Source organism: Lichenostomus cassidix, chromosome 2 (genome assembly GCF_008360975.1).
Source record: "Lichenostomus cassidix isolate B80296 chromosome 2, HeHo_3.0, whole genome shotgun sequence".
Classification (NCBI taxonomy): domain Eukaryota; kingdom Metazoa; phylum Chordata; class Aves; order Passeriformes; family Meliphagidae; genus Lichenostomus; species Lichenostomus cassidix.
Window position 1 is genome coordinate 150,761,349 of NC_139482.1, and position 25,943 is coordinate 150,787,291.

At 53.2% G+C, this 25,943-nt stretch overlaps 1 protein-coding gene and 1 long non-coding RNA gene across 3 annotated transcripts; one reads left to right on the forward strand and one right to left on the reverse strand.

Annotated features, from left to right (window-relative positions):
* Positions 1-2,007: 2,007 nt before the first annotated feature.
* Positions 2,008-6,638, reverse strand: LOC146442517 (uncharacterized). The gene is made up of 2 exons (XR_014850293.1): positions 6,081-6,638; positions 2,008-6,018 (listed from the first exon to the last, which is right to left on the reverse strand). It is a non-coding gene; the product is annotated as an uncharacterized LOC146442517 (long non-coding RNA).
* Positions 6,639-6,777: 139 nt separating this feature from the next.
* LOC146442518 (1-phosphatidylinositol 4,5-bisphosphate phosphodiesterase gamma-1-like) lies at positions 6,778-25,881 on the forward strand. Of its 2 annotated transcripts, XM_085053705.1 has the most exons (32): positions 6,915-7,664; positions 13,213-13,362; positions 13,466-13,559; positions 13,672-13,719; positions 14,451-14,535; positions 14,646-14,726; positions 14,819-14,853; positions 15,342-15,414; positions 15,509-15,610; positions 15,689-15,807; positions 15,881-15,966; positions 16,141-16,261; positions 16,352-16,520; positions 16,719-16,838; positions 17,037-17,144; positions 17,239-17,426; positions 17,618-17,818; positions 17,937-18,056; positions 18,328-18,511; positions 18,781-18,858; positions 20,075-20,178; positions 20,383-20,479; positions 21,384-21,450; positions 21,737-21,900; positions 22,018-22,114; positions 22,219-22,443; positions 23,058-23,206; positions 23,408-23,522; positions 23,640-23,801; positions 24,442-24,530; positions 24,631-24,815; positions 24,894-25,881. In XM_085053705.1, the coding sequence occupies exons 1-32, from the start codon at positions 7,445-7,447 to the stop codon at positions 24,943-24,945; spliced, it is 3,888 nt and encodes a 1,295-aa protein (XP_084909831.1). In that variant the 5' UTR covers positions 6,915-7,444; the 3' UTR covers positions 24,946-25,881. The 2 variants fall into 2 exon arrangements, with proteins under 2 accessions (XP_084909830.1, XP_084909831.1); XM_085053704.1 differs by lacking the exon at positions 24,894-25,881 and adding an exon at positions 6,778-6,861 and having other exon boundaries at positions 7,171-7,664; positions 24,442-24,784.
* Positions 25,882-25,943: the final 62 nt, after the last annotated feature.

Consider the following 25,943-nt stretch of genomic DNA (forward strand, 5'->3'; position numbering starts at 1 on the left):
TCCTGAGGCTCATTAAAGCTGCAATTAGTGAGATGTGGGAAACCGTATTTATCTGTTTGGAAACTGGAAATCTTGGGGCTGGGCTGGGAGATCTGTGTGTGTCCAGCCTGGAGAAGAGAAGGCTCCAGAGAGGGCTCAGAACACCTTCCTGTGTCTAAAAGAGCTTCAAGAGAGCTGGAAAGGGATTTTGGACAAGGGATGGAGGGACAGGACACAGGGAAAAGCTTCAAACTGCCAGAGGGCAGAATTAGACAGGATATTGGGAAGGAATTCTTCCCTGGGAGGGTGGAGAGGCCCTGGAATGGAATTTCCAGAGCAGCTATGGCTGCCCCATCCCTGGAAATGTCCAAGGCCGGGTTAGAGAGGGCTTGGGACAACCTGGAATAGTGGAAGGTGTCCCTGTTCATGGCAGGGATTGGAATTGGATGATCTTCAAGGTTCCTTCCAACCCAAACCATTCCAGGATTCTGGGATCTCCTGTATCCATGTGAACCTGGTCCAGCTGTCCCCATCCCCTGTCCCCATCCCCTGTCCCCCTGTCCCCTCTGCCCTCTCCCATCACCAGTGTCTTCCCACAGCCAGGCTTGAGGGGGAGGTTTTCCCAGTGATCCACAGGACCATCTCCAGCAAGGAAACTTTTATTCCACCCATCAGCCTCGTGATTCCTTATTTCCCACACTATGGCTGTCATTTTTAAAACGTTTTGCAGGAAAACCAGTCCCAAAGCTGCAAATTTACTTGTGGCAGTGAAGCAAATCCTTAAGGAGTTTGTTTTCCAAATCTTTTCCTTCTTCCCTGAGGGAATAAACCCCATAAACAAAGAGTAGCAGAGCCTCAAGTCTGCAAAGGAGATAAAACTCCAGCCTGAAATTATTTAGGGAACAAAAAGCTGAGCCAAGGAGCTGGAGCAGCACGACACCATTTCCTTAAAACACTCCCAGGATGGAACCTTTGGAAAAGCAACCCATTATCAACCTCAAATCCTTTAAAACAGATGCTGTCCCTTGGGATATTTCGCTTCCCAATGAAGTTAGGGAGCTCTGCCTGTCCCAGCTCCAATCAAATCACATCCCTGGGATGAGCCCACGATTTCTATGCTTGGCAAGGGAGATTTAGTAAATTATTTATGGTGTTTTGTGGCATTTTAAAGTGGAATATGGGAAGAACCAGCTTGTTGGAATAAACCATTTTGGGAGCAAAGGCTTCAAAATACAAAGAATTTAGGGAGTGTGGCCCTTATTAGCCTTGCCCGATTCCCTAAAACTGCTAAAAAAACCACCCCAAATACTCTCTTTTTTCCAAGTCTTGCACACATGGGAACAGGCTGGGAACCAGGCAGGCAGAACTGACAGATCTCCTCCCTTTGGGCGGCCTCAGATCAGCTTCAATTGATCCCAAATCCCACCCAGAGTTTCATAATGGCTTTAAACTGACAGAAATTGGCACTTGTGCCAAAAAAAAACCTCCTCCACTCCCAGCTGCTCCTTCCCTCCCTTGTGCTGGCACAGGGAGTCGAGTGCTTTGCATAAATGAGCTCGGAACGAACTGCTCTGAATTGAAATTAATTCAGCACACGTGGAGGAAAAGCTCATTTTTAACCCAGGGAAGCCGTGGATCCACCACTCCCACAAAATCCAGCCTCGGGAAAAGGCAAACTCAAAGCTGTTTTACCAAATCACACCAAAATTTGTTACAAGAAAATGCAGAGTTTGAGGGATCTTGGACCACTTGGGGTCATCCTCGGATGTTTTCCATCAGGAGAGCTTTGGGATTGGGGTATCTAGAGGAGGAGAAGCAGCATTTTAAGCATGAACTGGATCTTCTCCAGGGAACAGAGAAGAGCATCCTGCCTCAGGACAGGCAGCTGGCAGAGTTTCATATATCTCCTCTGGGATTTGTGCAGAGGGCAAAGGAGAGACAAGGATGTTAAAATATTAAATAAACTTTTTTTGTTTTTTTTTTTTGGCTTTCCACCCCATCCCTGTTACAAGCAACATATCCATAAGGAACAGGAATTCATGGCACTTTTAATTCACAGCACTGTTTCTATGACACTTTGGAAGTCTAATTTAATTAAAAAAAAAAAAAGAAAAGAAACAGAACAGGAAAAAACTACAAGTTCAGGGTTTTGTGTGTGAGCAAACGCCCAAGGGAGGGGAACACATGGAAGAGGAATTAAATTGTCTCGTTCACCCAAAATAAACCCTTCCAATGCCCTAAAACATTATCCCAGTGCAGATCCAGTGACAAGAGTGCCAGAAAATCCCTGGATCCCAGAACACCCAGCACTGTCAGGCATCCATTTGCAGGAACAGCAAGTGTGGGACAGCAGTCATTCTCTCTGAGGGCACATCATGGAATCTTGGGATGGTTTGGGATAGAAAGGGATCTTCAAGGTCATCCAGTTCCAACCCCTGCCATGGGCAGGGACACCTTCCACTATCCCAGGTTGCTCCAAGTCTCATCCAACCTAGCCTTGAACAATTCCATGGATGGGGCAGCCACAGCTTCTCTGGAATGTCTTCCAGCACTTGTGAGTCTCAGTTGGATCACTGTGTCAAGACTTCAGGGAGATGCCTAAATTCAAATGTAAAAAAATTGGAGAGAATCCAGGAGGAAGTGGAAAATCAAGAGAGTGAAGGTTTAAAACATCACCTCTGTAGTCTCAAGGTCAGTGGTTGTTTCCTGCATGCTTTTCCTGAAGAATTGGGAAGAAAAGAGTCTGGAAGTGAGAGACCCATTCCCTCCTGTGCCAGCACCATCCATGGCATGAACTCATGGGATGTGATCTGGTTGCAGAATTTTTCCTTTTCCTTTTCCTTTTCTTTTTCCTTTTCCTTTTCTTCTCCTTAACACTTCAGGGATGGAGTATCCATAATTTCCTTTCCTCATAGTGTACAATTTCTTCTTTATCTCCAATCCAAACCTCTCACCTTTCTGTTTAAATCCATCACCCCTCATCCTGTCACTCCAGGCTCTGCTAAAAAGCCTTTCTCCCATTCCTACAGAAATCCATGGATATAGCCCCAGCTCTGAGAGGAGCTCAGCAATTACTTAGCACTGAAGAAATTTGCTTCTTCTCTGAAAAGTTTTTCCTATTTTAAACTCAAATGGGAAAAAAAGTGCTTCCCAAGGGCAAACAAACTCTCAACTCACATTTTTTTTGCTGATAACAGCAACACTCCAGAGCAGGGCTCAAGGGAAGGAGATGTCTCCTGGGTTAGATGGAAAACAGAGAGGAAAATGTCAGTAACAGGGAAAGAAATTGCTGCAGGATCCTAAAGGAAAAGCTGCTGTCATTTATCAAGTGGGTGCTGGTTTCTTGTTGTGGTGTCTGTTTTTTGGGGATGTTTCTTGCCTCTGGTGTTGCTGCCAGGGCAGGAGCTGCACACAGACCTGAATCCATGTGTTTAGGAAAGGGGAGAAACCAGAGGGATGATCTCTGTGCTTCCATGTCGTTGTCATTCCCAGTCAGGATTATTTTCCAATGTATTTCAAGTGGGGACAGAGAGCAAATCCTCTTCTTTGTCCTCTTTGTCCTCTGTGTCCACTGAATTCAAGATGGTTCATTCATTGGTAATTCATGGAGGCAGGGAGGACCAGCCATATATCAAAATCTCAGCTACAAATCAATTAATCTAAAAATGTCGTAAATCCTCTCTTCTGTGGGAACGGGATAATGGGGGCTGTGACATCCCACAGCCAAATTTGTGTTTCCTTTACTGAATGAGGAGGTGACCACAGGGACACAGGTGTCCCTGCCTATGGCAGGGGTTGGAATGAGATGATCTTTCAGGTCCCTTCCAAACCAAACCGTTCCAGGATTCTGGTATGACTCCACCATAAGGATATGGCTTTTCCCTTTCCACTTCCAAGGGACAGAACCAATCCACCATGAAACCATGGCAGAATGCCCAAAAACATTTGTTCATGTGAAAACATCTGCATTGATCCATCTTCAGCTGGGAACAGGAGAGGACTTTGCTCCCCAGCCGCTCGAGCCTTGGACTTTTCCCTGCTTGGAAAGGTTAAGAAAGAAATCCATACACTGCCAATTGTAAATATTTGGATTGGAGACATGGTTTGGATGCTCAGCTTGCACCACTTACCAGCATTTTTCAGCACAGCTCTTCGAAGAGCTTGTGGTCATCCAGGGATTTGTTTTTATACCAGTTTGGTGTAGTTACACCACCAGCTGCAGTTGCAAAATTCCCACCTTGCAGGGCCTGATGCTCCAGTGTTCTTTGCAAAAAACATTTGCAAATCCTTTCGGTTTCGGGAATTTCACAACAGCACCAAAGAGAGGGGAAACAAACAGTTCCAGACAATCTGAGCTGTGGCTTTTGCTGGATCTTACAGCAGTTGAGGGAAAAGTGGCATTGGCTGCTCCTTTGCAAGCTCTGGATGAGAGGGAAGGCTGTTCAGGAAGAAGGTGGTGAATTTTTGAGACCTTCCTGGGGTTTATTTTGGTCTGGTTCCTCTCCCAGCTGGATCTCAGGAGCTCTGTGGGCAGCACCAGTCAGCAAAATAGAGGTTCACGCACATCCAAAAGTGACAGAGGGATTTCAGCTTGTTTGATTCCTCTTGGGATCAATTTTTCCTGCCATTTCACCCACTGAAGCTGCTTTGTGTTTTGGTGGGGCAGCTCTTGATGGAGCTTGGCACATCGATGGCTTCTCCTTGTCCTCCTGACAGCTTCATGATATCCCAATGTACAGATGAGTCACATCCTGGTTTTTAAGAAGAACCATGAATTTTGGATGCTCAGCATCACCAGTTTCGGGGCAAACCACTATTCCTGGGGGCCACATGGTGACTGCAGCTCTTCTGCCCTTCCAGCCTCCATAGGGTGCTTTGCTCTGGGAGCTCATTCCTGAAAGATTTGCTCCGGAGCTGCTAAAATTAAACCAGTGATTCCATTGCAGACTGAAAACAGAGCATTCCTTCTCCACCCACGTGTTTTGGATGGACATCAGAAGCCAAACCCCGGCTGCTCAGTCCCCTGTGGAAAAACAATCTTCTATTCTGATCTTCCATCCACCGCAGCTCACTCCGATTGGGATGTTCAGTTCCCAGCCTGGTGTTCAGGGGGCTCTGGAATGGGATTTGCCTGGAAATGGAAAACATAAACACAAGCAGCCACTATCTCTGCAGCTTATTGCCCTGAACAAAAGCTTATTCTACTCCAGAGGAGGGAGGGAAACAGAAGTTAATTCATGGATAAAGCAAGGAAAATAAAATCCCTTCACGATCTCATTTCCACCCTGTGTGTCCCCAAATTCTTTGGGAAAGGGGAGTTTTGCAGTCAGCCATGGAAAGATAGAGATCTCTCTCTCTCTCTCTGCAACTCCAGCCTTCATGGGGGTAAAATCCTAAATATCCCAATCCTTGCTGAGCCACTGCCAGGTGGTGCAAACCTGCTCCATGGCCATCCAGCCCCACTGGAGTCATAGAATCACAAAATAATTTGGATTGGAAGGAATTTTTGAACGTCATCCAGTCCCACCCCCTGCCATGGTCAGGAACACTTTCCACCAGACCAGAGTGCTCAAAGCCCCATCAAATCTGGTTTTGAAAGTTTCCAGGGATGGGGCAGCCACAGCTTGTCTGGGCAGGGGAGAATTCCTTCCAAATATCCCATCCAACCCTGCCCTCTGGCAGTGGGAAACCATTCCCTCTTGTCCTGCCACTCCATCCCTTGTCCCAAGTCCCTCTCCAGCTCTCTTGGAGCCCCTTTAGGCACTTGTAGAGGCTCCAAGACCTCCCTTGAGCTTTCCCTTCTCCAGGCTGCACGTTCCCAGCTCTCCCAGCCTGACTCCAGAGCAGATTCCTTGGAGTATCTCTGTGACCTCCTTGCTATTTGCTCCAGAAGCTCTACATCCTCATGATGTTGGACCCCAGAGCTGCATGCAGGTCTGCAGGTGGGGTCTCACCTGAGCAGGGCAGGTGAATCCCCCCCCTCTCCTGCTGCCCACACTGTGGGATGAGCCTGGGACATGAATCTCTGCATTCCTGAACCTCCATCACCGGGATCCCCAAGTTCCTGAGCTTCCATCACCACAATCCCCAAGTGTCTGAACCTCCATCCCTGGCCTCCCTGGATGCTGAAGCATCCACCAATAGGATCTCCAATATGCCCCAGGAGTCTCAGACCCCCAGGACACCAAAATCCCCTCCCGGTCCAAATTCCTAAAGTGTGGAGCCAGGAAGGAATCCCCTGCCCACTCCCTGTGGTGTCCCTCACCCTCTGCCTCCCCAAATCCCTGCACAAGGATGTATTCCCAGAGCACCAGCAGAACTCTTCCCACTCAGAATCCATCAGAGGACAAAACAGGGGCTGTGACACCAAAATCCCAGTGCCCTGCTGCCTTCTCTCTCCATATGTTCCTTTCCCCCCCACCGCACTTCCCAGCCCCTTCCCATCAAGTTGAGGCTGGACAAAACTCATGACAGGAGTGACTCCAATCCCGGTCACTCCTGGAGCTTCATTCCCAGCTCAGCGTCACAGCAGGGACAGACAGGAACTAAACCCACGGCAGCTGCTTTCCTTTAACCCTTTTTTTTCCCAAAAATCCCCACTTTCCCACGCAGGCAGCCCCATCCCAGGGTGCCCCCCAGCCGCTGGAATTACCCCCCAAATCCGCTTCCCATCTGGAATTCCTCTAGATGTCACCCTCAGCCATCTTTTCCCCCCCGGCTCGGATTTTCCTTTCTCCAAGATACTGCTTTTTTTTTTTTTTTTTTTTTTAAATTCCTTTCTGATCTCTTTCCGGCCATGTGTGATTGCAGTTTCCTCCGGGCGTCCATTTCATCAGCCCGAAATTAAGGAGCAGCAGGAAAGGGGCGGCGGGCGGGCAGACGGTGGGAACCCCCACCTCCCACCTCCCCACCCACCACCAACCACCCCTCATCCCACATCCCTTCCCGCCGCCATCCCGCTGCTCCCCGAGCCTTCCCAAACAACCCTCGACACCCCACCGCCGCACCCCATTCCCAACCCCGGCCCCGCTCGACCCGGAGGCCGGGGGGGGAATTTGCCACCTCAACGCTGCCACCATCACTTTTGGTGGTGGCACTTTTGGGGTGACTTGGCTTTTTTTTTTTTTTTTTTTTTTTTTACTGGGGGGTTGGATTTTCCCTCCCCATATCCAAAAACTCAACCGCAAGCAGGGCCGGCGTTGTCCATCTTTTCCCACCGCCGCTGGATGCCAACGCCAGCGCCGGATCCAGCCTTGGTGACACGAAGGTCACGGTGCCTCCAGCCCGGCCTTTTCCTCTCCCTGCTGCGTGTCCCGACCGTGCTCCGCTCGTCCTTAGAGGAAACCCACGCCCGGGGCGATCCTAGAAAATCCCCAGGGAAGCTTTCGGCCCTTTGGTTCCGTGCTCTCCTGCATGAGACAATCCCGGCTGTGCGGCTCCGCCGGGCGATGGCCGAGCAGTGAAGATGTCCATGGCCAGGCTCAACAGCGTCAATGGCTTCTTGGAGGACTCCAGGATGGAGCCAGGGGACATGGGAAGGATCCTGCGCTGCCTGGAGATGGGCACCGTCCTCACCTTGTTCTACCAGAAGAAGTCGCAGAGGCCGGAGAGAAGGACCTTCCAGGTGAAGCTGGAGACGCGCCAGATCATCTGGAGCCGGACGCCCGAGAAGGTGGAGGGGGACAGTGAGTATCGGGGGGGACAGGGAGGATCGGGGGGGACAGGGGGTATTGGTGGCAGCGGCGTTGAAGGGCTGGGGGTGTGCCTGTGGGATACTGGTGTAGCTGGTTGTGGGGTGCCTGGATGTTTTGGGGGATCCTACAGTGGTGGGGTTACTGGTTGGGGGGTGCCTAGATGTGTTGGGATGTCCTACTATATTGGGGTGTATGTCTGTGGGGTGCTGGGCTGTGGTGGGATTTCCTGCCATGGTGGCGTGCCTGGCTTTGAGGTGCCTGGATGTGGTGGGGTGACTGGCTGTGGGGTGCTTGGATGTGTTGGGGTGCCCAAAGGAGTGGTGGTGTCCCGTTTTGGGGTGCTTGGGTTTGGTGGGATGTCCTGCCTCGATGGGCTCACTAGTTGTGGGGTGCCTGGATGTGTTGTGGTGTCCTAAAGTGGTGGGGTGCCTAGCTGGGGGGGTTCCTGGGTGTGGAGAGATGTCCTGCCATGATGGGGTCACTGGTTGTGGGGTGCCTGACTGTGGTGGGATGTCCTGTCATGGTGGGGTGACTGGTTGTAGGGTAACTGTTTGTGGGGTTCCTGGCTGTGGTGGGATGTCCTGCAATGGTGGGGTGACTGGTTGAATAACTATTTGTGGGGTTCCTGGCTGCAGTGGGATACCCTACCATGGTGGGGTGTGCAGTCATGGGGTGCTTGGGCTTGGTGCGATGTCCTACAGTGGTGGGGTGACTGGTTGTGGAATTCCTGGGATGTTCTACCATGGTGGAGTTACGGGTTGTGGAATTCCTGGCCATGGTGGGATGATCCCCCCTATGAAATATCCTGCCATATCAGGGTGCCTGGCCACAGGGTGATTCCCATAAAAACAGGAGTTGCTTGGCTGAGCAACCCTCTCCTCCTCCATCCCACCTTGGAAGTTGCCCTGTGGGATCAAGCTGCTTCCATTTCATCCCCAGGGATTTATATCCTCCCTGGCAAGGAGGGAGAAGAATGACTATCACGGTGCCTGCTCACCATGCTTTTAACCCAAACCTGGGGTGCTCCACTGGAGCATCCATAAAAATCACCCTTCCTTGTGGCTTCACTGGTGGTTAGGAGATTGTTGAAGCATTTTTCCAACACTGGGAATTGTTGGGGCTCCATGTCTTGGTGCTCGTTACCTCAAAGCTTTAATTGGGCTTAAAAAATCCAATGGATGAAATTTGGGATTGAGGTGACATGAAGCTACACCATCACCTCATCCCACACCCCTCTGCAGGGAAGGAATTCAGTTTTGGGATATCATCTCACCTGGATGATGGCAAAGCCCATCCCGAAGGTTTTGGAGGTGCCTTTTTCCTAGAGGAGGTCCTCCAAAATCACCAATGACCCCCCTAAAAATCACCATCTGCCACTGATTCTATGCAAGACCCTGCAAAATCCCCAGGAAGGTTCAGCTCCTGCTTGGAGAGGCTGATCCTGAGCTGGAATGCCAGCTTTGAGCTGGAAAGAAAGGTGGCATTCAGAGCTGAGCACAAGCATGAGCAGGATCTGTGCTTGTCCAAACCCTCTGGATACAGGAGCAGATTTTGTGGGAGCAGGAAGAGAGGCATAAGTGATAGGAGGAAGGGCACCCAATTTTGGAGAGGTGTTTTAGGTCCTCATGGAGAAGGGTTCGTTACCCAGTCGTGAAAATAACGCATTTCCGGCTCCTTGTTTTTTCCGGAAGCAGCACACACTGCCAGGTCAGGATCTCAGGTTGTTCACCATGCTGTGCCTCAGTTTCCCCTCCAGAGCCTTAGGATCTGCCTTTTCCCATACAACAGCCCAGTCTCCCTCCTGGGAATGCTTAGGCATCTTCCAAGGTCATCCAGAAGGCTGAAAAAAAGAGGAAAATCCTTTTGGAAATGGTGCAATCCTGCCATCCAATCTCATCATTCGCTTTTCCCAGTCTGGAGTGGGACAAATCTCCATCCTGGTGCTGGGCTGGAGCATCTTCACCTCCTGGTCCATTCCTCTGTGCTCACATCTTCCCACTCTCCCTGATTTTATGGAAGTGCTGGAATCTCCCAGACCTCACGCCTGCCAGGAGCATTTTAAATCCCCCCTTCAAGCCGGCATCCCACTTGGAGAGGGATTAGTGGGAAGTGTTGATGTCTCTGTTAGGGACTGTCAGGGCCAAGACACTGATCCTGGCTCACCCCTGGACCCCCAGGATAATTACACGCTTCGTTAAGTGGCCACTGGACACATGTCCATGTGTCCATGGCTGGGATTGCTTGAAACATGGCCTCCAAAATTAACCTCATCCTGGAGGGCTTCCAGCTCGTCCTCCTCAGCAGACCCCAGTTCCCAGTGCAAAGAATCTGGTGGAATACAGCCCCCCAAAAAAAGATCTTTACAACAAATTAAAGGAAAGAGGGGTGAAGGCCACATGGAAAATCCCAGAAGATTTTGGAGAGGTGGTTTGATGACACCTCCAGCCTTGTTAATGGCAAATAATCAGAAAGAAGACTCTTTGGGGAGGAGAAAATCTGGTTGGGATTTATCACTGTTGCACCAAAATATTTTATTCCAGGTTTTAAATCACACCACAGGGATCCTAGCAGGATGTGGTCTCCCAATTTCCCCTGTCCAGGAGGGTCTGAGCTGCCACATCGTGCAAGAAGGGATGACCAAGATGCCCAGGCTAGCAGGAATTCCCAGCACAACCATTCCCTCCATCCCCTTTGCTTCCCTCCTAATGCCTGAAAAAACTCCCAGGCTTTCAGCATCCCTAAAATCCCACTGGGCAGAAACCTGCTCCTCCATCATCTCCCCACCATTCCAAATCTTTTTTGCACCACGCTGCTCACTTTGCATTAGAAAAGAAAAGGGATTTTCACAGCTGGAACCGACTTCCAGAGCGTTTTAGTCACCCGGGACAATGGAGACAATGCAGGGAGGAGTTTGGAGACAGAGTTCTGACAGGATCGAGGCAAATCCGCTGCAGATGTGGTTTCCAGGAAGCTGCTGCTCGGGTGTATTGTGCAGCTCCACGCCGCTCCCTCTTCCCCTTGGTTTTTCATGGGAATGGGCTGTTTGCGCTGGGGAGAAGGATTTGGGGGTGTTGGTGGATGAAAAACTGGTGCTGGCAGCTCAGAAATTCCCCTCTGGCCTGGGCTCATCCCACAGCATGGGCAGCAGGAGAGGGGGCAGTTCTTCCCCTCTGCCCTGCTCAGGTGAGACCTCACCTGCAGAGCTGCTTCCAGCCCTGGGGTCCAAGTTCAGATGGCTGTGGAGCTGCTGGAGCAAGTTCAGAGGAGGCCACCGAGATACTCCAAGGGCTGGAGCCCCTCTGCTCTGGAACCAGGCTGGGAGAGCTGGGAATGTTCATGTGAAGGCTCCAGGGGGAATTTAGAGCCCCTTTCAGTGCCTAAAGGGGCTCCAGGAGAGTTGGAGAGGGACTTTGGACAAGGAATGGAGTGACAGGACACGGGGAATGGCTTCTCACTGCCAGAGGGCAGGGTTAGGTGGGATATTGGGAAGGAGTTCCTCCCTGAGAGGGTGGTGAGGCCCTGGAATGGAATTCCTAGAGAAGCTGTGGCTGCCCCATCCCTGGAAGTGTCCAGGGCCAGGTTGGATGGGGCTTGGAGCAGTCTGGGTTAGTGGAAGGTGTCCCTACCCTTGGCATGGTGTGGAATGAGATGGTCTTTAAGGTCTCATCCAACCCAAACCATCCCAGGATTATGAACAGTACCGGAGTTTGGGTGGAAGATCAGAGTCTGGAGGAGTTAAATCTGGGGAAAACCATAATTACTTGTTAGCAAAGCCCTGGTAGCCACTGGCTTCTCATCCCTCCCTGGCACCCTGTGGATGGGCAGATTTGGGGCCGAGTGGCTGGTTTTTGACCTATAAACCCATTTTTATCCCCAAAATGTCCCTGTTTTTATGGAAGAGGGTTTGCTCGGAGCCACGGGAGCCATGCGGAGTCAACAGAGTTTCATTCCTTGAGATCTTGTCCCAAAACAAAGCTCGTGCCAGGGTGCAGAGCTCCTGTGTGTCACTTGTGCTACAATCCCACCCTGATCCATGAAATTTGGCTTGCAGTCATCCAGCAAAAGAAGGCTGGATAAAGCCTCCACTGTTTTCTGGAGCTTTTCCGCCAAGAAAAACTATTCTTCCCCTCTTTTCTTGCTTAATCAGCCCAATTCCTCCCCCATCCCTTATTCCTCCCTGCATTCAGCTTTTCTTTCCCCTTTGGATCCCGCTTTGGATTCAGCTGGGGGTTTCCACCAAGGCACGTCTGCAGCCTTCCCCACCACCACATCGGAAACGCAGCCAGGCTGGAAATTCTCCGGGAAATGACCCATTTCCTCAGCAGGACAATACCCCTGGCGAGGTGGTCCGGCCGCCCTGGGTCACACAAAGCTCTTTCCGGTGTCGGTGGCTCATTCCCAGAGGACAAACCTGCCTGGGGGGTGATGGTTGTGGGATCAAGAACAATTTTGTGTGTTGTTCCTAATATTATGTTATTATTCTTGCTCCCAGTGGGATGTGTCCACTGGGAAAATTGGAAATCTCCCTTGGTGGAGTAGCAGTGAGGAAGAGCGTGGTCCGGAAACCCGGCCCTGCTGCCGCCGTTGGAGCTTTATTTAGCGGGATAATGAGGGAGCAGAGCAGCAGGAAAGCAACGCCCTGCGGTCCTGGCTGCTGGGGCTCCAAATTGCCACTTTTGGGAAGAGTTCTCCAATGAAAACATGAGCTCAGCCTATCCCAGTGCAGGGTCTGGCATGGGGAGGACAAGGTGGCTGGAGATTTGCTGGTTGGGATGGGGTGGGATGAGCCTGGAGAATGCGTGGCAGCCACAAAGCTGGGAAAAGAGTGGGCAGCACTGTCAGGATGTCACGTCCTGGGGACACAAGTTCCTGGAGGACGCACGGGGATGTTGTGCCTCTTGTCCCTGGGACACAGATCCCTGCATGACATTTGTCCGTGGCACCTGTGGTGCTATCGTTCAGCTGCAGGAACACTGCAGGGACCCTCCATCCTGGGGACATCCTGGGACACGGGTCCCTAGAGGACACGAGGCCGTGGCACTCTGGTGTCGTCCCACTCCAGTGAGCAGTGCCATGAGGACACCCCATGCTGGGGACGTGATTCCCTGGAGGACACATGGCCATGGCATCTGTGGTGGTCTCACTCAGCAGCAGAAGTGACACCCCGTCCTGGGGACATCCCTGGACACCCCTTCCTGGGGACATCTTGAGACACAGATCCCTGGAGGACTCACGGCCATAGCACCGTGGTGCCATCCCACCCCAATGGGCAGTGTCACAGGGATACCCCATTCTGGGAACACGGTTCCCTAAAGGACATGCCATACCCATGGTGTTGTCACACATCACTGCAGGACACTGGGGGCCGGTCTCCCTGAAGGACAGGTGGCCACAGCACCCAAAATTCCACCACACACTCCTGGGGATGTCCCATCCTGGCCACAAGGCTCCCCAGAGGACACAGAATTCCCATCTCCCCAAGCCCCTCACACGGGGCTGCAGTGGCAGGGGACAGTTTCATGTTCCTCTCTCCCCACAGTCGACATTCGGGAGATCAAGGAGATCCGCCTGGGGAAGAATTCCCGGGATTTCGAGCGCTATCCCGAGGATGCTCGCAAGCTGGACTTCACCATGTGCTTCATCATCCTCTACGGGATGGACTTCAGGCTGCGGACGCTCAGCGTGGCTGGTGAGTTGGTTCCCTCCCCGTTCACTGTGTCCCCCCTTGGGTTGTTGCCCCCTTCCCAGCATCCCACTATCCCAACCTCACCACCTTCCTCTTCCTCCTCCAGCTTTCTGCGAGGAGGACATCAACCTATGGATAACAGGGCTCAATTGGCTGGTGGCTGACACCCAGAGAGCCCAGACCCCACTGCAGATTGAGAGGTGAGGAAGGACCAGCAGATCCCATTGCCTGGTCCCTGTTTTGGGGAGAGCCACACCCTGGGCTTGGTCCTGTTTGGGTCTGAGCACTGTCTCTCCACCCATTCCCTTCCAGGTGGCTGCGGAAGCAGTTTGATGGGATGGACCGGGCACGGGAAGGCAGGTGGGTTCAGCTGGACAGGACCCTATTCCCCCAGTTGCATCCCAAACCTGGAGGTTGAGCCAGGCTGGGGGTGAGGTGTGTGGGACAAGAGAACACCAGGTTTTTTGGGATGCTCAAAAGCACTGAGAATCAGGGATTTGGGTGCAGATCGCGTCCTTGTCACTGTGAGGACTGTGGGGAGCCTGATGCCACATTTCCACCAGTGCCAGGAGGAGCCAGGCTATTAATACAGCCCATCATCATCTTCCCAGGACGGGAAAAACCCCAAACCAAGGGAATTTGAAGTTAAATTCTTATGAGGATGGGAATGGGCATCATCTCCGAGTGGGATGATCCTTAGAGTACCCTATTGGTTCTTGGATGTGCTTCCTCTCCTTGTCCTGTTGCTCACACTCATAGTAGACTCCAGTTAATCACAGAATCATGGAATCATGAAATGGTTTGGATTGGAAAGGACATTAAAAACAATGTAGTTCCAAGCTCCTGCCATGGGCACGGACAGCTTCCACTAGCCCAAGTTGCTCCAAGCCCCCTCCAACCCGGCCTTGAACACTTCCCAGGGTGGGACATCCAGAATTTCCCTGGGTCTTGTGCCACTGCAGGGATCCACAGGCCAGGAAGGTGGGATCCACAGGCCAGGCACCAGGATTTGGGGTGGGACCTTTGGTGTTGGGAGCTGAGACCCATCCAGCAGTCTGCCAGTGCCCTGACTCTGTTTTTCTCTCCGGCAGCATCACGGTGAAGGACCTGAAGGCGATGTTGCCCCAGGTCAACTACCGAGTTCCCAACATGAGATTCCTGCGGGATAAACTTGTGGTAAGGACTCCTCAGACACCTCAGCCATGAGGGACATGGTCTGGGAGCCACCCCAGTGTCCCTGGCTCTGATCAGGTGGCCCCACTCTCATCCAGCCCTGTCTCCCACAGGAAGTGGAAGCCAGGAATGAGATGACTTTTTCCCACTTCATCCAGTTCTACAAAAACCTGATGTTTGATGCCCAGAAGTCGGTAAGATCCATGGAATGGCCTCCCAAGTGTCCTCCCCTTGGTGGGATGTGTGTCCCTCCCAACTAAGCCTGGGCCCCTTCTCTGCCTTCCAGGTCATTGAGCAGCTGGAGCTCTCCTTCCCCCTCCGGTGAGTTCCCAGCTCCCATCCCAATCAAGATTCCAAAAGTTGGGTCCATGGAGTGGGAAATACAGCCAGGCTGTGTGGTATAGCAGGGAGTGAGAGTGGAGATGGGAGAAGGGATAGGGAGAGGGGATGGGAGCAGGGATGGGAGAAAGGAGGGGAACATGAGTGCAGTAGGGATGGGAACAATGATGGGAGCTGGGATAGAAGCAAGGATAGGAGCAGGGGTGGGAGAAGCAGTGAGCAGGGATGGGAGAGGGGATGGCTGCCTGGGATGTAGGGACTTGCCACCCTGCCCTCCTCCCATTGTCCTTGGACAACCTGCACCTTCCAGCTGGGTGTCAGCCTCTCTCAGTCACAGGGTGGAGGGACTGGTGGCCATGGGGGTCATGGGGAGGATGAGCTGCAGGTGGGCACTGGTGGCCTGAACTCTCCCATGGGATCTACCCCAATTCCTTCTCCTGGTCCTCACTGGTGGCTGCCCCTTGTCCCAGGAACGTGGACCGCCCCGAGCTGTGCCAAGTGTCCCTCTATGATTTCCAGAAGTTCCTTCTGCATGACCAGAAGGTGGGTTTTCTTTGAGAATTCTGCAGCCTAGGGAACCCCCATGGGATGCTCCAGCTCAGGTTCCCCCATAACAACAGCCATATTTGTATCCCAGGAATCTTGGGCCAGCGATGTGGGCATGGTGCGGGATTATATGTGCTCCTACCTCAAGGAGAGCTCCAACGAGGCGTCAGATCCCTCCTTCCAGCTGGATGAGGTAGGTGAACCCACACAGCACCCACCCAGTGGTCTCCCCGGCCCCATCAGGCTCTGACATCTCTGCTTGCCCCCCCAGTTCCTCACGTACCTCTTCTCCAAGGAGAACATGGTGATGGATGCCAAGTACGAGCGCGTGGTGCCCGAGGAAATGAACCACCCCTTGTCCCAGTACTGGATCTCCTCATCCCACAACACGTAAGTTTTCCTCACATGGCTTTTCCTCAGGGACATCCATGAGCATCCCATCATCCTTGTCTTTCCTCTGCAGGTACCTGACAGGAGACCAGTTTTCCAGCGAGTCCTCCCTGGAAGCGTATGCCCGGTGCCTGCGGATGGGCTGCCGCTGCATCGAGTGTGAGTCCCACCAGCTCTTCACAGGGATGCTGGAACCCCTTATGTCCCATCAAACAGACCATTCCCTGCACCTGGGGTGGAGAGAACTTCCATATCCTTTAGAGGCTCAAAAAAATGGTGCCTAGCATGTAGTTGGTGACAAACATGAGTTAACCAAGGTGTCTTCCCACTCAGTGGACTGCTGGGATGGCCCGGATGATCTCCCCATCATCTACCATGGCCACACACTCACCTCCAAGATCAAATTCCTGGATGTGCTGCACACCATCAAGGAGCACGCGTTTGTCACCTCTGAGTAAGCTCCAGCTCCCCCAACAATCCCTGAATTCTGGCAACCTCTCCCTCACATTCATCTGAGGCCACCATTCCCACTTGGTTCCTCCAGGTTCCCCATCATCCTCTCCATCGAAGACCACTGTAGCATCGTCCAGCAGAGGAACATGGCCTCCCACTTCAAGAAGGTTTTTGGGGACATGCTGCTCACCAAGCCAGTGGACATCAATGCTGATGAGTTGCCCTCACCCACCCAGCTCAAGAAGAAAATCCTAATCAAGGTGTGGAGCAGAAAAAACCCCAAAACCCCTCTTTGCAGGAGGGACATGGATTGTGTTGGGTTCTACACCAAGAGATGGTCAACGGGAACAAGGGGTGGTGGGAAGGCACCTGTGGGAGGTTGATCCTGAGGGTTGGGAACTTGGTGTGACAGGGCCAGAATGGCCACCACTGAGCTTCTCTCCATGGGTGTTCCCCAGCACAAGAAACTGGTCGAAGGGAACCTGTACGAGGAGGTCTCCACCGCCAGTTACTCAGAGAACGACATCAGCAACTCCATCAAGAATGGAATTCTCTACCTTGAAGACCCCATTGACCATGTAAGGGGGGCCTTCAGAGGCTGAGCAGGATCTGTCAGACACTGGGGGTTGGAATTGGCATGGGGTGGGCTCTCCTAGACCACTGCTGTGCTGTGGGGGATGGGAGGGATTAAAAACCCCATCCCAAAGCTCCTCCTCACCCCAGTGTGAGGTTGTCATCCCCCTCCTCACCCCAGTGATGCTATTCCTCCTTTCCAGACCTGGAGCCCTCATTATTTTGTCCTGACGAGCAACAAGATTTACTACTCGGAGGAGACATCCCGCTACCAGTTCAACGAGGATGAAGAGGAGGTGGAGCAGAAGGAGGTGCGTGAGGGGCAGGACACATCCACTGGGCGAGGTGACAACTCTATGGGGAGGATGACAGGGTGACAACACCCACTTTGGGTTGAACTTGCAGGAGTTCAACAACAACGAGCTACACTTCACGGAGAAGTGGTTCCATGGGAAGCTCGGGGGTGGCCGTGATGGGCGACAGATCGCGGAGAAGCTGCTGCACGAGTACTGCACCGAGACGGGCGGCAAGGACGGCACCTTCCTGGTGCGCGAGAGCGAGACCTTTGTGGGCGACTACACCCTCTCCTTCTGGTAGGAGCTCCAGCAGGGAGGCAGGATCCTCCCATCCCACCAGGATGGCCCTCCAGTCAATACCTGGTTTGGTGGCTGGAATGGTTTTTTTGGGGGAAATGTCAGCTTTTTGTGCAGCACGTAGACCCCAAAGTGCAGGATGGTGGGGATGTGGATCTGGATTGACTTGTCTTTCTCCCACCACCATTCAGGAGGTCCAGCCGGGTGCAGCACTGCCGGATCCACTCGAGGCAGGAAGCTGGAGCCACCAAGTTCTACCTGACAGACAACCTCGTCTTCGACAGCCTCTACAGCCTCATCTGCCACTACCGGGAGGTGCCCCTGCGCTGCAACGAGTTCGAGATGCGCCTCACTGACCCTGTCCCCCAACCCAATGCCCACGAGAGCAAAGAGTGAGGATCCTCCCAGTCCCCATCCCCTCAATCCCATGGGTCCACCAGCCTCCTCCAGCCCCAGCAGGAAGTGGAGATGCCAATGCCAGGCCCCCATCTCCATGTTCTCCCTGGCTAGGTGGTACCACGCCAGCTTGACACGTCTCCAAGCCGAGCACATGCTGATGCGGGTCCCGCGGGATGGAGCATTCCTGGTGCGGAAGCGCAGCGAGCCCAACTCCTACGCCATCTCCTTCCGGTAAGTGTGGCCACAACCAGGCTCCTTGGGATGGCCAAGCCGAGGCCTGCCCAGCTCATGTTTCTTGTGACCCCACATTAGGTAGCAGAGTTTTACTGTGGGTGACATAGTGGAACACATGATGGTGTTGTGAAGGGGAAACCCTCTCCATAGTGATGTCATCAGGGTGGTCACCTTGGTGGCATCCCTGAGCAGCACCTCCCACACCCCACCATGGAGCCAGGATCCAGCCACCCCTCACACATCCCATTCCCATCTCTCCTGGCCCCAGGGCGGAGGGGAAGATCAAGCACTGCCGCATCCAGCAGGAAGGGCGGCTCTTCATGCTGGGCAGTTCGGCCGAGTTCGAGAGCCTCGTGGACCTCATCAGCTACTACGAGAAGCACCCACTGTACCGCAAGATGAAGCTGCGCTACCCCATCAATGAGGAGACCCTGGAGAAGATGGGCACCACTGTGAGTTCTCCCAGCAGTGGGCATGGTGGGGTTTCTGTGCCACAGGCAACCAAGCCCTGTCCTCAGCTCCACCATCTTCCAGAATTTTGGTTGGATCCCAGCCAAATCGGCCAGGCTCATTCCGCTGTCATTACCCAGTGTTATAACTCCACTATAATTCCCTCTTCCAGCAAGATGCAAAGGGATATGAGATCCCACTCAACCTCCTCTCATCCCCTCATAGCCCCTGCCCACATCCAGGTGAGCCCCTCTGGAATTTCTCCTTGCAGGAACTGGACTATGGAGCTCTGTATGAGGTGCGGACTCCCCACTTCTACGTAGAGGCCAACAAGATGCCAATGGCCAGGGTAAGGGGCTGAGCTGGTGTCCTGGTGGGTGGTGGGACATGACATGGGATTGTTGGGTGATCCCTTCCCAGATCCACCACATCTCCTAGCACCGCTGACATGACATGTGATGATGTTTTACTAAGATTCTCTGACATTCAAGTGATGGTGAAGCTGAACCCTTTCCCCATCACCATCACTTGGGGACAGTCCAAGCTCCAGTGACAGCATGGTCACAGTGTGGTGGTAGGGAACAGGTCTGGAGAGAGTCCAACCTGGAGCAATGAGGCCCCAACAAGTTTGCCCCAACAGCAAGGAAATCCCCATGGATCCCTTTGCACTGAGGAACCCAAAAAAAGCAGGTCTAGGGTCAGTTCCCAGGAGGTACAGTCTCCATCCTCAGAGGTTTTTGGGACTGGGTTGGTCTTGGAGCTGACCCTATCTCCACCCTTGGAGGTTTCTGGGATTAGATTGGTCTTGGAGCTGACCCAGTCTCCATCCTTGGGGTTTTTTGAGACTGGACATATCTTGGAGTTGACGCTGAGGCTGAACTGAAGCTTTAAGTTTCCTTCCCTGTAATCGTACAATCCCGTGGTCCAGCACTGCTGATGCCTTAACAGTGTCTTTGCAGCAGGATAAGACCACACACAGGAAAACTTAAACCAGAAGGTTTTTTCCAGGGAATGTGATAATATCAGGGGATTAACCCTTCAGTGCACCAGGAGAAACCAATGGGGGCCCCAAAAAAGCAACCTGATCTGCTCTGAACATGGTGATCCTGCAGGACCACAGGCACCTCCTGCTCTCCCTCTAACCCATCCCACTGCTGTGAGCAATTTGGAAGCTGGAGAGGGACTTTTTGTCAGGAGCTGCAGTGATAGGACATGCAATAAAGGATATAAATTGAAAGAGGGGAAATTTAGGTTAGATAGTGGCAAGAAATTTTTTACTGTGAGGGTGGTGAGACACTGGAATAGAGAAGTTGTGGCTGCCCCAGCCCTGGAATTGTCCAAGGCCAGGTTGGACAGGGCTTGGAGCAACCTGGTCTAGTGGAAGGTGTCTCTGCCCATGGCAGGATGGGTTGGGCTAGGATGACCTTATAGGTCCATTCCAACCCCTTAACATTCCATGATTCTACAATTGGGGGTGTCAGACCCTCAGGACCCCATACCTTGGGGGCTGAGGAGGGAGCTGGATGCTGGGTAGTAGCACGTGTCCCTCTTCCTGGGGTCCCCAGTGCACGGTGAAGGCTCTGTATGACTACAAGGCACAGCGGGAGGATGAGCTGTCATTCTGCAAGCAGGCCATCATCCACAACGTGGACAAGCAGGACGGCGGCTGGTGAGGGCGGTCACTTGGGTGTCACCGTGGGCGGGAGGTGGAGGGTACACCCTGGGTACTCCCACGGCGGGTTTTAATTCAGCCTCCTTCTCTGTCCCCCCACCCCTTCTCCACCCACCCCCTGGCACCGCATGCAGCAGGGACACCCGTGTCCCCCCCTCCCCAAAATCCGTCCGCTTGCCTTGATCCTCTCACCCCTTGCAGGTGGCGGGGGGACTACGGGGGCAAGAAGCAGCTCTGGTTCCCGGCCAACTACGTGGAGGAGATCGTCGGCATGCAGGCACAGGAGCAGGATGAGGCCGTGAGTGCCACCTCACAGAGACCCTGGGAGCAAGGACACTGGGGATGCTCCCAGCCTTGAGCCAGTTTAGATCCTTATCCTTAGGCTGGGAGATGCTCATGGTCCTGCTCCAGCCCAGATCCTTACCCAGAAGCTGGGGGATGCTTCCAGATCTGTGCCAACCCAGACCTTTATCGAGAGGCTGTGGGATGCCCATGGTCCTGCTCCAGCCCAGACCCTTATCCGGAGGCTGGGGACTGTTCCTGGTCCTACTCCAACTTGGACCTATTTGTGGAAGTTAGGAAATGCTCCTGGTCCTGTTCCAGCCCAGATTTTTATCCAGAATTTGGGGGATGCTCCCAGTCCCTCTCCAGCTTAGACCCTTTTCTGGAAGCTGAAGGTGAAGTCTTGTGCAAGCCTAGATCCTTACCCAGAGTCTGAGGAGTGCTCTTGGTGCTGCTCCACCCCAGACCCTTATCCTGAGACTTGGAGCTGCTTGTGCTCCTGCTCCAGTCCAGATTCTTACCAGAAGGCTGAGGGATGTTCTTGGCCTCCTTCCCACTTGGACAATTTTCTGGAATCTGAAGGATGCTCCCAGTCCTGCTTCAGCCCAGACCTCTGTCTGGAGGCTGGGTGGTAATCTTGGCCACACTGCAGCTTGGATCTTTTCCTGGAAACTGGAGGATGCTCCCAGCACTGCTCCAGCCCAGACCCTTATCCAGAGCCTGGGCAATGCTCCTGGTTCCACAGCATCTGCGGGATACTCCTGGTCCTGCTCCAACCCAGCTCTTACCCATTGTCTGGGTGATGCTTTTGGGTGTTTTTTACCTTCTTTTCCTCAGATTTGCCTGACTCGGAGGGCTGCAGGGTGGCTTCCTGGAACCTGCAGCCTCCCCGATGTTCCTTTTTTCTTCCTCTCTTGCAGTCATCAGAAAACAGCCCCCTGGGGAACTTCCTGAAGGGCTTCATCGATGTCCCATCCTGTCACGTCGGTAAGTGTCCCTACTTATGGATTTGGGGGGAGTTTGGAGGAATTGGGATGTCCAGATGATTTTGGGGACATTTCCCCCAGGCTCCAAGGGTGTGTTTCCACATGGAAAGCTGAAACCACACATTAAAAAAATGGGATCCTCTCAGGAGGAGGACCATGATGGATGGTGGGGTGCCAGGAGGGGCTGACTGGGGGCCCGGGAGCGGGACCGCTGAGGTTTCGTTTGCTCCACAGAGCCATCCATTGGGAATGTCTTCGAGTAAAGCCCCCCTCTGATGTCCTTATAGTTATCTCCAAAGACGGGAGGAGCTCCAAACCATTTGTCTTCACCATCCATTCCCAGCAGATGTCCCACGCAGCCCAGTCGCTGGACGTGGCCGCAGACACGCAGGAGGAACTCAGCGAGTGGGTGGCTAAGATCCGGGAGGCCACGCAGAACGCCGACGCCAGGGTGAGGGGATGCAGAGGATGGGGCTGGATGGTCCCTTTTCCCATGGAGATTGTCCCTAAGATCTCCAAAGGAACAGTCTGTGGGGGAGATGTTCAGCTCTTGTTTTCCCTTGTGCAGATGCAAGAGGGGAAGATCATGGAGAGGAGGAAGAAAATCGCGCTGGAGCTCTCAGAGCTGGTCGTGTACTGCCGGCCGGTGCCGTTTGATGAGGACAGTAAGTCCTGGAGAAGTGGGATTAAGGGATGAGTGTGGGAAGAGACAGATGGGAAGAACCATCCAGGTCTCACTCCTTCATTGGTGGCAACTTGATGCTTGCAGAGATTGGCACAGACAAGGCATGTTACCGGGACATGTCCTCCTTCCCGGAGACCAAGGCGGAGAAATACGCCAACCGCAGCAAGGGCAAGAAGTTCCTGCAGTACAACCGCCGCCAGCTCAGCCGCATCTATCCCAAAGGACAGCGCCTGGACTCCTCCAACTACGACCCGCTGCCCATGTGGATCTGTGGGAGCCAACTTGTGGCCCTCAACTTCCAAACACCTGGTAAATCCTGCTCCTGGAGTTGGTGTTGGGCTCATCCCTGAAGGTTGTCTGAAAATTCCCATCTGAAATACTTCTGGCCTGGGTTGTCTTGTTGGAGGTGGTTTGGGTGATCTCTCCAACCTTTTCTTTATCCTGTTGGGATAGGATGATAAGGATAAGGATAAGGATAAGGATAAGGATAAGGATAAGGATAAGGATAAGGATAAGGATAAGGATAAGGATCTCTCCATCCTCATGGAGACACGAGTGGTTTGGATGCTCTTCAACCTTTTCCTTATCCTGCTGGGGACACAGGAATTAGTTTGGATGATCTCTCCAATCTCTGTCCTCATCCAGATGGAGACACAGGAGGTGGTTTGGATGCTCTCCAGCCTTTGTCTCATACTGATGGGGATGCAGGGGGTGGTTTGGGTGATCTCTCCAACCTTTGTCCTCATCCTGGTGGGGACATCTCCATGCAGTCCTTGGGTGCTTCATTCAGAACTCAGCTGCATCCCTGCTCCAACCAGGGTTGCGAACTCTTAGTTGGTTTGCAGGGTAGGACCTTCTGCCCAAGGACCTCAGGGAGGTCCCTGAGCCCCACACTCAGATCTGCTTTGTTCCCATGGCCACAGACAAACCGATGCAGCTGAACCAGGCACTCTTCATGCTCGGTGGCCGCAGTGGCTACGTCTTGCAGCCGGACATCATGAGGGATGAGACCTTCGACCCCTTTGACAAGAACAGCCTGAAGATCGTGGAGCCCATCACGGTCCAGCTGCAGGCAAGTGGGCAAGGACAGCAAGAGCACCTTGAGCTGATCGCCATCAAGATGGGAACTCCTTCCTCATTTTTGGGTCAATCAGGGGTTGTTTTTACATGTTTCTGCCACATATTTGTTCCATGGAGTTTGTTACTCTTGGGAGCTTTTCCTCATATGGTGTGGCTGGACCTCACCCTCCTCTTCCTCACGTTTCTCCCCCAGATCCTTGGTGCCAGGCACCTTCCCAAGAACGGGAGGAGCATCGTGTGCCCCTTTGTGGAGGTGGAGGTTTGCGGCTCCGAGTATGACAACAGCAAGAACAAGACAGATGTCGTAGGTGAGGGACCATGCAGGTGATGTCCCCACCCTCGGGGACAACCCTGACTGTGCCCTCTGGGGTCCCCTTGAGAGGACATGTGGGTGATGGGGCTGGGTTTTGTGCTCTCTCCCACAGCCGACAACGGCTTCAATCCTGTCTGGCTCTTCAAGCAGTTCGTCTTTGACATCAACAACCCTGAGTTCGCCTTCCTCCGCTTCGTGGTGTACGAGGAGGACATGTTCAGTGACCCTAACTTCTTGGCACAAGCTACCTTCCCTGTCAAGGGCCTCAAAACAGGTATGATCATTCCATCATCATCACCATCTCCATCATAGTCATGGAATCATAGAAGAGTTTGGGTTGAAAGGGGCTTTTAAAAATCATCATGTCCAACCCCCCTGCAATCATCATCATCTCCATCATAGATCGTGGAATCATGGAAGGGTTTGGGTTGGAAGGGACCTTTAAAGGTCATCTTGTCCAACCAGTCTGTAGTCATCATTATCTACATCATTATTCTCATCATGATCTCCATGGTTAAGTCATGGAGTCATAAAAGGGTTGGGGTTGGAAGGGGCTTTTAAAGGTCATCTAATCCAACCCCTCTGTAATCATTGTAATCATTAACATCATCATCATCATCTCCATCATAGATCATGGAATCATAGAAGGGTTTCGGTTGGAAAGGACCTGTAGAGGTCACTGAATCCAGTCCTCCTGCATTGTCATCATCATCATCTTCTTCATCTCCATCACTAAGTAATGGAGTTATAGAAGGGTTTAGGTTGGAAGGGACCTTTAGAGATCTCCTGGTGCAACCCCCCTGCAATCACCATCATCATCGTCATCATCACTGTCATCTCCCTGGGGTCCTGGCTGTGGTGAGAGGCTTGGACCCTGCCGTGGTGCTGAGCTTGTGTCATGGTGTTGTGTCCAGGCTACCGGTCAGTGCCATTGAAGAACAGCTACACCGAGGACCTGGAACTCGCCTCCCTCCTCATCCACATCGAGATCATCAATGCCAAGGCAGGTGGCCCAGGTGGCTTGGGAAACCAGGAACAAGGAGCACCATCTCTTTGGGGTGTCCTGCCCACCCCACCAGCCTCACACTCTTGTTTTGGAGCAGGAGGAAGATGAGGAGAACCTCTACTCATCCATCCAGCAGCTTCGGGACCGCGCCAGTGAGCTCTCCAGTCAGGTCTCCAGCTATGAGCGCACCAACGGCTGCGATTCCCGCTACCAGCAGCGCCTGGATGAGCTCCGGGCAGCCCAGGAGAGGCTCATGGAGCTCACCGAAGTCCGCAATCGCAAGTAAGTTGTCCCCTCCCCGTGGCTTCAGGTGGTCCCTCTTGGGATGGTCCCTAAGGGCACCACCATGCTCTCCACCAGGTTGATGGAGAAGAAGAAGAGGGACCGGCAGATGGTCACCAAACGCAGCTGAGCTGGAGGGACTCGAGCTGAGGAGTTCCCCCAGCCACTTCTTCTCTTGCCACAAAGGGAGGTGGGGTGGCCTTATCTGGACTTCCCACCACGCCCAGGGCTGGGTGACAGCGGCGTGACAAATTCGGGGATGAAAGGGGACCTTGGGTAGCTGTGCCTGTGACAGGGGTGAGGCGGGAGGTGGGACGCTCTGGCTTCAATCCCAGGTGCCTCCAGCTTCATCCCATGTTCCTGGGGCTTGTGGCCACATCCTTGTCCTCATGAGGTGGCCACAGTGGCTCTTCGTCACCTGACATTCTCCATGTCCCGCCACCCCATGGCAGCCCCGTGACTGATGGGGAAACTGAGGCACAGGGTCCCAGCTGGCCCCGGATGGGGCGGGACCGGCCACCTCCATCCTGGGCACAGGTGACAGGACTGGCTGGTGGTGAGGCACCAGGATGGGGACACAAGGGGACAATTTTGGGGGGGTTATGGGGGGTATTTTACTCCCCCACTATAAATATCTGTATTTTCTTCTTTTATCCAGCGTGTACATACGGCGTGGGGGGAGGGGGTGTCTGTACCAGCCACAGTATTAGGGCACAAGGGAGACCCCAAAATGTCCAGAGATGTCCCAACATGGGACCAAGGGAGCAGGGGACCAAGTCTGGGGGTGTCCCATAGAGAAGGGCGGCCTGTGACAGGGTGCCCTGAGCAGGTACCAGGTAGACACAGGCATCAAGGTGGCCCCAGAGGGGACAGGGATGTCCCCAAGGTGACCCAGAGCAGTCACCACACTCTGGGAATAGGGACAGATCCTGCCAGGAATGCCCATGGAGGTGGTGGCCGGCCCAGCAGTGGCTGGGGACATCTTGGGGTGTCCCCCGGGGTCAGTGTGTCCCAGCAGGGGGGACCTGTGTATTCTTTGTATGAAAATAAATCTATTTAGCCAATATTTATACCCTGCTGCTGTGGCCTGGTGTCCCCTCCCCAGCTCCGCTGCCACTCCCCGATGTC

Bases quoted from the DNA above. Each gene is read 5' to 3' on its own strand.
- LOC146442518 (XM_085053705.1), top strand. From the start codon at position 7,445: ATGTCCATGGCCAGGCTCAACAGCGTCAATGGCTTCTTGGAGGACTCC. The intron at 17,145-17,238 runs GTGCGTGAGGGG...TTGAACTTGCAG, and splicing joins AGGAGGTGGAGCAGAAGGAG to GAGTTCAACAACAACGAGCT. The intron at 17,819-17,936 runs GTGAGGATCCTC...CTCCCTGGCTAG, and splicing joins AATGCCCACGAGAGCAAAGA to GTGGTACCACGCCAGCTTGA.